Source organism: Scyliorhinus canicula, chromosome 12 (assembly GCF_902713615.1).
Source record: "Scyliorhinus canicula chromosome 12, sScyCan1.1, whole genome shotgun sequence".
NCBI classification, from domain to species: domain Eukaryota; kingdom Metazoa; phylum Chordata; class Chondrichthyes; order Carcharhiniformes; family Scyliorhinidae; genus Scyliorhinus; species Scyliorhinus canicula.
In genome coordinates this window covers 113,180,969-113,193,168 of record NC_052157.1, presented here as the reverse complement: position 1 = coordinate 113,193,168, position 12,200 = coordinate 113,180,969, and the positions used below count along the sequence as shown (strand labels likewise).

The 12,200-nt window shown below is 44.4% G+C and overlaps 1 protein-coding gene across 3 annotated transcripts in view; it reads left to right on the top strand.

The window, feature by feature from the left end:
• lig3 (ligase III, DNA, ATP-dependent) overlaps nucleotides 1-12,200 on the top strand; it is an 88,387-nt gene that overhangs the window by 13,382 nt on the left and 62,805 nt on the right. For all 3 annotated transcript variants that reach the window (XM_038813791.1, XM_038813793.1, XM_038813792.1), the window contains exons 6-7: nucleotides 5,232-5,398; nucleotides 10,652-10,729. In XM_038813791.1, the coding sequence (XP_038669719.1) occupies nucleotides 5,232-5,398; nucleotides 10,652-10,729 (245 nt within the window). The remainder of the gene's footprint in view (nucleotides 1-5,231; nucleotides 5,399-10,651; nucleotides 10,730-12,200) is intronic.

The window sequence follows — 12,200 nt, the reverse complement described above, 5'->3', positions numbered from 1 at the left end:
GAGTGCCTGTCATCCACTTTATCCATGCCCTTCATAATCTTGTAGACCTCGTTCAAGTCGCCCCTCAACCTCCGTTGGTCTGATGAAAACAGTCCCAGTCCATTCAGCCTCTCCGCATAGCTGACCCTCCAGTTCAGGCATCCTGGTAAACCTCCTCTGCACCCTCTCCAAAGCATCCACATCCTTCTGATAGTGTGGCGACTAAAATTGTGTGCAATATTCCAAGTGCAGTCTTACCAATGTCTCATTCTTCTAAACTCCAGTAAGTACATGCCCAACCTACTCCTCTCCTTGTATGAAAATTCATCCATATCCAGGATCAACCTAATTCATCTCCTCTGGACTGCCTCCTATGCCAGTATATTTTTTCTTAGATAAGGGGACCAAAACTGTTCACAGTATTCCTGGTATGGTTTAACTGGTATCTTGTATGGTTTCAGCAAGATTTCCCTGTTGTTATACTCCATTCCCTTTGAAATAAAGACTAACATTCCATTTGCCTTCCCAATTACCTGCTCAACTTGCATGCTAGCTTTTTGTGATTTATGCACAAGGACCCCCAAATCTGTCTGTGCTGCAGCTTTCTGCAATCTTTCTCCATTTAAATAATATTCAGCTCCTTTATTCTTCCGACCAAAATGCATGACTTCACATTTTCCTACATTATGTTCCATCTGCCAAGTTTTTGTCCACTCACTTAACCATAAGACATAGGAGCCGAAATAGGCCACTCGGCCCATCGAGTCTGCTCAGCCTTTCAATCATGGCTTGTATTCTAGTCCTTTTGATATGAATGCTAACATTGCATTTGCCTTTTTAACTGCCGACTGAACCTGAACATTAACCTTAAGGGAATCGTGAACAAGGACTCCCAAGTCCATTTGTGCTTCTGATTTCATAAGCATTTCCCCATTTAGAAAATAGTCTATGCCTAAATTCCTCCTTCCAAAGTGCATAACCTCACACTTTTCCACATTGTATTTCATTTGCCACTTCATTGCCCACTCTCCTAGCTTGTCCAAATGCTTCTGCAGCCCCCTTGCTTCCTCAATACTACCTGTCCCTCTACAGATCTTTGTATCATCTGCAAACTTAGCAACAGTACCTTCAGTACCTTCTTCCAGATCATTAATGTATATTGTGAAAAGTTGTGGTCCCAGCACAGACCCCTGAAGCACACCACTAGTCACCGGCTGCCATCCTGTAATCTCCCCACTCTGCCAGTCAGCCAATCCTCTATCCATGCCAGGATCTTACCCTTAACACCATGGGCTTTTAACCTATTTAACAGTCTCCTATGCGGCACCTTGTCAAAGCCCTTCTGGAAATCTAAATAAATCATGTCCACTGGTTCTCCTTTGTTTAACTTACTTGTTACCTCCTCAAAGAATTCTAACAGATTGGTCAGACACGACCTCTCTTTGACAAAGCCGCACTGACTCAGTCCTGTTTTACCATGCACTTCCAAGTACTTTGCGATCTCATCTTTAATAATGGACTCTAAAATCTTACCAATGACCGAAGTCAGGCTAACCGGCCTATAATTTCCCGTCTTCTACCTCCCTCCCTTCTTAAACAGTGGTGTTACATTAGCCACTTTCCAGTCCTCTGGGACCCTTCCTGCCTCCAATGATTCCTGAAAGATCATCACTAATGCTTCCATAATTTCCTCAGCTTTGTCTTTTAGGACCCTGGGGTGTAGTCCATCCGGTCCAGGTGAATTATCCACCTTCAGACCTTTCAGTTTCCCCAGAACCTTCTCCTTAGTAATGGTCACTGCACTCACCTCTGCCCCCGAGTTCCCCTGGAGCTCTGGCATCCCAGTGGTGTCTTCCACCATGAAGACTGATGCAAAGTAACTATTCAGTTCGTCTGCCATTTCGTTGTTTCCTATTATTACTTCTCCAGCCACATTTTTCAGTGGTCCAATGTCTATTTTAGCCTCTCTTACCTTTTATAAATTGAAAAAAGCTCTTCCTATCTTCCTTTATATTACTAGCAAGCTTGCACTCATATTTCATCTTCTCCCCCCTTATTACTTTTTTAGTTGTCCTCTGCTCACTTTTAAAGGCTTCCCAATCCTCTGGTTTCCCACTAATTCGCGGCCACTTTGTATGCTTTTTCTTTAGCCGTTATGCTGTCCTTGACATCCCTGGTCAGCCATGGATGCCTTGTCCTCTCCTTAGCATGTTTCCTCCTCCTTGGGATGAATTTCTGTTGTGGCTTCACAGCGCCAGGGCCCCAGGTTCGAGTCCCCGCTGGGTCACTGTTTGTGCGGAGTCTGCACGTTCTCCCCGTGTCTGCATGGGTTTCCTCTGGATGCTCCGGTTTCCTCCCACAGTCCAAAGACGTGCTGTTAGGTGGATTGGCTATGATAAATTGCCCTTAGTGACAAAAAAAAATTAGGAGGGATTATTGGGTTATGGGGATAGGGTAGAATTGAGGGCTTAAGTGGGTCGGTGCAGACTTGATTGGCGGAATGGCCTCCTGCACTGTGCGTTCTATGTTCTCCCTAATAACGCCCAAACTCTCCTGCCATTGCTGTTCCACTGTCTACCCTGCTAGGCTCATTTTCCAATCAACTCTGGCCAACTCCTCCCTCGTGTCTTTGTAGTTATCCTTAATTAATTGTAGTACTGTTCCATCTGATTGCAGCTTGTCCCTCTCAAACTGCAGCGTAAATTCTATCATATTGTGGTCACTGCTCCCTAAGGTTTCCTTCATCTTAAATTCCCTAATCCAGTCTGCCTCATTACACATCACCAAATCCACAATTACCTGTTCCCTAGTAGGCTCTGTCACAATCTGCTCCAAAAAACCATCTATTAGACATTCCACAAATTAACCTGTCTCTATCCCTCCATAGGCTCTGTATCATCCTCACTATTTGCCACCCAACCTATTTTTGTCATACTCAAACTTGGCAATAGTACTTGTTCAAGTCATTAATGTATATTGTAAATAATTGTGGACCCGGCACTGATCCCTGTGGCACTCCACTAGTTACAAGTTACCATTCTGAAAACGCCCCTTTCATCCCAACTCTTTGTTTTCTATTAGTTCACCTAAAATGAGTTAGTTTGGAAAAGGAACCGAATCAACAGATATGCCAGTTGCAGAGCAGGGATGAGTAATTAAGTGACCTGCAAACTGCTAAAAATCTTTTTGGTGCAATAAAGATGATTGGTGAGTTAATGTGCCAGTATTTTCTTTGGAAAAAGACGGTATGAAAATAATGGGATTTGAAAAGACACGGGAGAGATCTATGCAGACAAACACATGAAGCTGTGAGGCTGGTGAGAGGGGTGTGTGTTGGCAATTAAACCAAGCTGTAAAGGTAGCAGATCAGAAACTAAAAGCAAACATGGAAGTAAAATACTGTACTCTCCTGCCATGAGCCAAGATAAAATTTACTGCTGCACTGTCTGCTTCATCTCTGGTGTTTTATTTCACTGAAGGCTGCTGGAATGTTAGCTGTAGCACTTTGGAACAATTTTTTTTTCTTCAAACAAGATTCAATTTCTTTTTAAAACCTAGGTGCTATATTTTATGACTAAATGCGTGGTGTCAGCCCTAGTGACATTTGAGCCAAATTATGTCAAGGGTTCATAAAATCTAAATTGTTCAGGCGAAACCTGGGGCATTCCACATGTTTTCTCCCCTCTCCATCTGGGATATTATTCTCTTGGTACCAGTGGACGTTTTGCCTAATGATTCACTCACAAATCTTGACAGGGCACAGCAGCATGGATTTAGTGTGGAGAATATCACTGTCTGTTTCTGTCCTGGGCTGTGAAGAGGTGGGGGAAGGGGGACGTTGGTGGTCAGAGGAGAATTGGCCTATTGTCACCTTCAGTAACCCCAAAAATGCTGCAGTCGGTTGTCGCTTTCCTGACTGAGATTAACTCCGCAGAGACTGAGATTTGATTTTGAACATTCTGAGCTGTGTAGTTCTTGTGCATTCCTTGCATGAGCTGCATCATTGGAAAAACCTCTTAACTTGTGAAGGAAATTTAAGCAAATAAAAATAACTCTTTCAAAAAGAATGTGTTCAGTTAAGAACTCGAGTTTAGCTAAATTTAATTGAACTTTTTTTATTTGATGTTTGTCGGTGGAGATTTGCATAGTGATAACGTTTTGCAACTGTGGCCTGCTTTGTGTTGTGTACAGCTGGGTTGAGACTGCACAAACTAATTTCATAGACCATTGATTGTGAGGCTCACAGCCAACAGAGAAAAGAATGTCATGTAGCACCAAAATAAATTTGGAAATTTGTTTAAATGAAAGGAGCAACCTGGAAAAATTGAACGCTTAGGAAGGCATTCCAAATCGTTCCCAGCATCCATTTTAAAGCTGGTCAATGAAATGGTCTTTTTATAAATAAATGTTGTCTGGTAGCATTTGTGTTGGAACTTTATAACTGGTCACAAATGCACCAATTTGAGCTTGTTTAGAAGTACAGGTGCCAGTCTTGATTTAGGAATGGGAGTTTTGTACAAACACCAATATGAAGACAAGCAACAGTGTGTACTGTTGTACAATTTTATTGTAGATTTAACATTTTATTTTTATTTGAATAGCTTTATTTTGGTTGGGCTTTGAGGAAACATTTGTACCTACATTTTAAAAATGTGAAAACATTCTAACCCAGTGCTAATAATGCAAACTCAGCAAGGGAGTCGTCCTTGCCTGTGTTTTGCAGAGTAACTATTTTATTTCACCAAGCTTTCATTGCCTATATCTATTTGAAGATTTTCACTGCTTTCATTCAGAAACTGGCTTTCATTTAAGTTAACTAGAAATGGATGCTCCAGGGTGTCCAGAAATTTCTTTTTACTATTTTCTCCCATCAGGTGGCGCACCATTCCCAATCTAGTTGGTAGCCAGAGGCTGAACACTGCTAGGGAATGTTATTAGAGTGGTTAAGGTAGACTAAACCTTCAATTACTTCTTATTCCCCTACTATTTCTTCTCTCTTTATTTTTCTCTTTCTTCCTTTCTTTCTCTCTTTCCTTTCTTTCTCTCTTTCCTTTCTTTTTCTCTTTCCTTTCTTTCTGGTTATTATCACTTTTTTTGTGTGGGAGTTGGCTGTGTGTGAATTGGCTGCTTCGCTTCCAACCATACAACAGTGATTACACTCCAAAGGTAACTCATTGGCTGTATACCTCTCTCGAACACCTTAAGGTTGTAAAAGGCGCCAAATAAATAAATCTTTCTCGCTTTCACTCTAGGGAGATGTCTCTGAGACTGTGCGCATCTTTTTTGAAGGGAGTCAGAGTTTTCCTCCAGCCCATAAGAGCATAATGACAATTCAGGATGTCGAGGCAGCCCTCACCGAACTGTCGAAAATGACCAGGGAAGAAGACCAACAGAAGGAGCTTCAAAATATTGCTGCAAAGTAAGTCTTGGGTTTTAGAAACATAGTGAACTATTGAGTGGATGCTCCCTCTTGACCTCCTGAGGGTCCCAGCATCACAGATGCTAGCTCATTTTATTTTGTGTTATTGAGAAATGGATAAAGAAAAGGCTATGAGTCCTGAATAAACCCCTGGAGCAGTGCTGAAGGCTTATGCTCCAGAACTAGCTGAATCTCTAACAAGCTGTACGTGTGCAGCTACAATAGTGGCATTTTCCTGACAAAGCTGAAATTTGTCCAGCTAAGTCCTGCCCGCAAAAGCCGATGAATCCCATCCAACCAATTACTGCCCCATCAGTCCACTCTCTTATCTTCAAGTGTCATTGACAATTCTATCGAGTGACAATTAAAAAAAAAAAATTCACTTCTGGGTTGTGGGCCAGCATTTATTCCTAATGGCCTTTGAGGGGGCAGTCAAGAGTCAACCACATTGCTGTTGATCTGTAAGGAGATTTCCTCACCTAAAGGATATTAGTGAACCAGACTGATTTTTACAACTATCAACAATGGTTCATGGTCATCATTAAATTTTTAATTCCAGATTTTCTTTATTGATTTCAAATCTTACTATCTGGCATGGTGGGATTCAAACTCAAGACCCCAGAGTATTGCCCTGGGTCTTTGGATTACAGTGGTGACGATACCACTGCGCCACCACCTTGGTTAACAATGAGGTCAGAGTGGTTGCCCTTGACATCGGGATAGCATTTGATTGAATGTGGCTGCAAGAAACCGTAGTGAAATTGAAGTCTGTGGGAATTGGAGAAAGTTTACTGTGTCAAATCTTAACACCGTGGGAGATTGTTGTTGGAGGCCAATCATCCCAGCCCCAGAGCACTCGAGCAGCAGTCCTTGGTATAGTGCCTGAGGCCCAACTGTCTTTGTCTGCTTCATCAGTGACTTTCCCTCCACCATAAGGTCGCAACTGGGGGTGTTTGCTGATGATTACGGTATTCAATTTCATTTGCAGTTTTTCAGATAATGAAGCTGTTGTGTCTGTATGCAGCTGGACGTGGACAATATTCAGGCTTTTCATAGAATTTACAGTGCAGCAGGAGGCCATTCGGCCCATCGAGTCTGCACCAGCTCTTGGAAAGAGCACCCTACCCAAGGTCAACACCTCCACCCTATTCCCATAACCCAGTAACCCCACCCAACACTAAGGGCAATTTTGGACACTAAGGGCAATTTATCATGGCCAATCCACCTAACCTGCACATCTTTGGACTGTGGGAGGAAACCGGAGCACCCGGAGGAAACCCACGCACACAAGGGGAGGATATGCAGACTCCGCACAGACAGTGACTCAAGCCGGAATCGAACCTGGGGCCCTGGAGCTGTGAAGCCATTGTGCTATCCACAATGCTACCGTGCTGCCCTTTGGCTGATAAAGGGCAAGTAACATTCGTTCCAGGCAATGGCAATCTCCACATGTCACCTCCTGACATTCAGTGGCATTACTACAGTAGTCCCCCGTTATACCGTGCTCCGCAATACCGCGGTTCGCGATATACGATGGGGGGGGGGGGGGGGGGGGGGGGGGCTTATGGACCCCAACTGTCAGCTTCCCTCTCCGGATCAAAGTGAGCCGGCCGCTGAAATTGACACTGCCGGCTGAAATTGACACTGCCGGCTGCTCCTCTCTCGCTGAGATTCAGTGAGAGAGGAGCAGCTCACACAGCGGATAGTGGATAGTGCAGAGCTACAGCTGGTACCTCCATAGTGGTTGAGGTAGGGTGGGGGGGGAGGGGGAGGGGGTGGGGGTGGCGGTGTGGAGAAAGGCCTGAACTGCAGGGGTTTGGGACCGAGGAGAGATGTGACACCCCCCTGCCACTTGTTCCCAAACAACCAAGTTGACAGCCCTGACACCTAAAACTGAATCCCAGCCTTGCCTTTGAAACTGACATGCAGCGCAGGGTGCAAGCGCGTGCGGCAGATGGGGTGCAGTCCACCCCCCCCCCCCCCCCCCCCCCCCGTAGACTCACAATGGGAAGCGCATGCATAGATTTTAAAATAAATTTAAAACCCCCATCGTGGATATCCGCGGCTCGGATGCAACGCGGGTGGCTGTCTTGGACCCCAACACCCGCGTTATAAAGGGGGACTACTGTATCAAATTGAATTTAACTGGACTAGCCACATCAATACTGTGGCTACAAGAGCAGGTCAGAGGCTGGGAATTCTGCAGCGAGTAATCACCTCCTGACTCCCCAAACCTGTCCACCATCTATAAGGCACAAATCAGGGACGGAATTTTCCAGCTGTTCTCGCCAGTGGGAATATCCCAGGTCCGCCAATGGCAAACCTCCACCACGGGTTTCCCGGTGGCGGGTTGTGCATAGAACAGGAAATCCCAGTGACAGCCAATGGCGGGATGCCTCCGCGAAACATGCTGCCGGCGGGATGTGGGAAAATTCCGCCCAGGAGTCCGAGTTGCAATGCTGCAGTTGCCTGGGTAAATGTGGCTCCAACAACACTCGAAGATTGACACTGTCCTGGACAAAGCAGTCAGCTTGATTGACATCCCGGCTTTGACAAAGGGTCATTGAGACTCGAAACGTTAGATCCCTTCCTTCTCTCTACAGATGCTGTCAGACCTGCTGTGATTGTCCAGTATTTTCTGTTTTTGTTTCAGATTCCAGCATCTGCAGTAATTTGCCTTTATATTGACATCCCATCTATCACTTTAATCTCTTGTAGCTTTCCCCATTTGTGCAATTTGTATAATGTACAAGATACAGCAACTCATTAAGGTACGTTTCTGGCCTGCGTAAGGGAACAGGGCAGCAGACTGATGGGAAAACCACTGCTGAACATTCCCCTCCAGGTCACTTGCCATCCTGACTCTGAAATATATTGCTGTTCTTTGATTCAAGATCCTAGAACTGCCTCACAAACACTATTGAGGCTGCATTTACACCATGAGGATGACTGATTCAAGAAGGCAGCCCGTTACCATTTTCTTGGGCAGTAAGTATAGGCCTTGTGGGCGATAGCCATATCCCAGGAATGAATTCTAAAACAAAATTAGCTTTAAAATATAAATGCGCTCAAATCATAATTTTAAATTTTTTAGAGTACTTAGAATTCTTTTTTTTCAATTAAGGAGCAATTTAACATGGCCAATCCACCTACCTTGCACATATTTGGGTTGTGGAGATGAGACCCACGCAGACGCGGGGAGAATGTGCAAACTCCACACGGACAGTGACCCAGGGCCAGGATCGAACCCTGGTCTTTGGTGCCATGAGGCAGCAGTGCTAACCACTGTGCCACCGTGCTGCCCTCCAAATCATAATTCTGCATAAGTCTTTTGAACTTCCCCGCCTGCATGCTCCCCAATCCCTTAACCAGCTCCTCCAGCCCAACCGGTGCCCCCAGCCCAACCACCTGCTCCTCCTCCACCCTCGGGAACCTCAGCTGATCGAGGAATCGTCGCATCCCCTCCTCCCCCACCGGGGACTCAGACCTATACAGATCCCCATAGAAATCCCTAAATGCCTCGTTTATTCTCACTTGTAATTGGCTTACAAGTTTTGAATTGTGACTTTTGAATGGTGCACCATACTATCACTCACTAACTTACTGACTCTGCTCATTTGCAATCTGAATCCAGAAAAGCTGGTGTAACTTTTCACTTTTATCACCGCCAAATTGCAAATGTATAATCTTACCTTGACACAGAACAATGCAAGCTTATATTTCATCCCACAGTTACAATATTTTCAAAACTTGGTTTTAATATTTCCCCACAGGGTGTAAGGGTTTACCTGGCAATTGTCCAGAAGCGCTAACTTGCCCTGGACGATTGCGCTGCATGGGATCCATCCAAATTAAATCACTAATTTAAGATGGATCTGCCGGTGTACACTGATAGTTACTGTGATACTGTGAAATAAAAGCACTTTTAACTTCAGTGTGACCATTTTAAAGACCCAGGCTGAGCCCTGCACACACACAACAGGACCCCTCCCCATCTAAATGCAACACCCCCAGTGTCAGAACTCCCTCATACCATTCATTTACGGCAGCACAGTGGTGCAGTGGTTCCCACTGCTGTCTCACGGCACTGAGGTCTCAGGTTCGATCCCGGCTCTGGGTCACTGCCCGTGTGGAGTTTGCACATTCTCCACGTGTTTGCGTGGGTTTCGCACCCACAACCCAAAGATGTGCAGAGTTGGTGGATTGGCCACAGTAAATTGCTCCATAATTGGAAAAGATTAATTGGGTACTCAAAATGTTTTTAAAAATGCCATTCATTTGCCTTCTCCTTGGCCTGGTATTTTCAATGGGGTATTTAAACTCGCCTGCTTTATGGCAGCCAGTACTGTAAAAAAGGGGGCATGCCCTCCTTCACTGAACGGCAGCTGAAGCCAGGGACACAATGTGCTGTCTGAATCAGGAAGGTCAGACGAGACGGGCGCTAAGGAATTTAAGCGTCGGTATGGGGTGACAAATCTGCCATTGATTGCCACTTTTGGGAGCATTATTGCCTGTTGCCAGTGTTCAGAGGGATTTGGGTGTCCTTGTACACAAAACATAAAGTTAGCAATGCAAGCAATTAAAAGAGAAAGTTGCTTATTGGTCTTTATTGCAAGAGGGTTGAAGTGCAAGAATAAGGAATTATTTCTGCAATTTTATAGAGTTTTGCTGAGGCCACAACTGGAGCACTGCCAATTTTGGTCTCTGTACCGAAAGGAAGAACTTACTTTCCTTCCAGCAAGTACATTGAAAGTTCACTTGACTGATCCCTGTGATGAAAGGGGCGATTGTATAGAATGGGCTTGTACTCTGGAGTTCAGAAGAATGAGAAGTGATCCTACTAAAACACATGGGGGTTCTGAGAGGCTTTGACACGTTAAATGCTGAGCGACTGATCTCTTGGCTGAAGAGTCTCTAACTAGCTGGCAAAGTCTCAGGGCAAGGGATCTGCGTTTAGGACTGAGATGAGGAGAGATTTCTCGGAGGATTGTGAACCTATGGAATTCAGCATCCCAGAGGACTATGGATGCACAGTGGTTGAGTACAGTATAATCAAAGGTGAGATCAATGTTTTGGGTTATAAGGGAATCCAGAGGTATGGAGATCAGGTGGGAAGGTAGAATTGAGGTTAGAATTCAACCAAGATCCCATTGAATTGCGGAGCTTGCTCAAGGCACCTTAAGAATCTACTCCTGCTTTTCTCCCTTGTATCCTTCTGAATGAAATTGAAGTGTGATCTTTTGTGTCTTCTAGATGTACAGGCAATGATCTGAAATGCATCATCAGGTTGATCAAGCATGATCTAAGAATGAATTCTGGAGCAAAACATGTGTAAGTGTCTGTTCATTTTTAATTAGGAAAGGAATGATATTTTAAAATATTTAAAGTGGAACCTTTTAATGTACTTTTTTCATTTGTTTTGTGAATCATTTTGATCAGACTATCCTGAGGACTCTCATTTCTTATCTGTAGAAATGCTTTATTTCCGTCTTTGTGCCATTCCTCAGCTGAGAGAGTTTATAGATGACCTGTTGCAAGGTGGAACTGTGTAATTATGCTATTAGGACTCCCCACTGTTCTGGAACTGATTTTACATTGAGCATGGAAATCAAAGATGCTATATTACTGTAGATGATCGGTTTAGACAAGGTAGACAAAGCAAAGTTGTCCCCATTATTTTGATGGTGAAAGGACTGTGGGGGAGGGGGGGGGGGCAGATTCAGATTCAAGATTTTGGGAAACAGATGCAGGGTGAAATGTGAGGAAGAACCTTTTACGCAGCGAGTGGCAATGATCTGGAACTCGCTACTATGGAGGCTGGTGGAAGTCGAGACAATAAATAATTTAAAAGGGAAATTGGATGGAAATTGAGGGGCATAATCATGCGGGGTTATGGGGGATGGACCCAGGGCGTGGGGCTGATTGGATTGCTCTACAGAGAGCTGGCGTAGACTCAATGGGCCAAATGGCCACTTTTTGTGCTGGCTCTCTGACTGGCTGGTATCTTTATTATATTGTGAGCAGTTGACTGACCTTGGCAGTGCTACCAGCTCTGCCATTCCTCACCTTTGTTCCTCGAGTGTTAATTTTAATTAAAAAAAATTTTTTTGCTCTCCAAACATTTCAAAGATTCTGCACTTTCTGACATTCCCACCCTGTTCAATAGTTTGCTTGGCAACCTTTTATTTATTTATTGAAATTTTTTTTTTTTAAAGAGTACCCAATTCATTTTTCCAATTAAGGGGCAATTTAGCGTGGCCAATCCACCTACCCTGCACATCTTTTGGGTTGTGGGGGCTAGACCCACACAGATACTGGGAGAATGTACTTGGCAACCTTTTAAATGCTACTTTCCATGGTATCTAATGGGCAGCAATGCAAGACTTTGCTGTACCAATTCCATTGTTTGCTGTCTGGCACTTAAGTTCAGGTTAGTCAACTGATTCCCATGTTACATTGTTGCTTTTGTGTAAATGCACAGCTGAATTGTGTGTTGCTAATTGAGAATTGCAATGATGGCTCACTTTTAAAAATTTTCTTCTTTCAAAAATGTTTTGCTATTGTAGCATATATCTACATAAATACACGGGGGTCGGTTAACTCAGTTGGCTGGACAGCTCATTTGTGATGCGGAGTGACACCAATTCCCATACCGGCTGAGGTTATCCATGGAGGCCCCGCCTTCTCACCCTTGTCCCTTGCTTGAGGTGTGGTGATCGTCGTGTTAAATCACCACCAGTCAATGCTCTCTCAAAAGGGGAGAGCAGCCTATGGTCCTTGGGGACTCTGGCGACTTTGATTT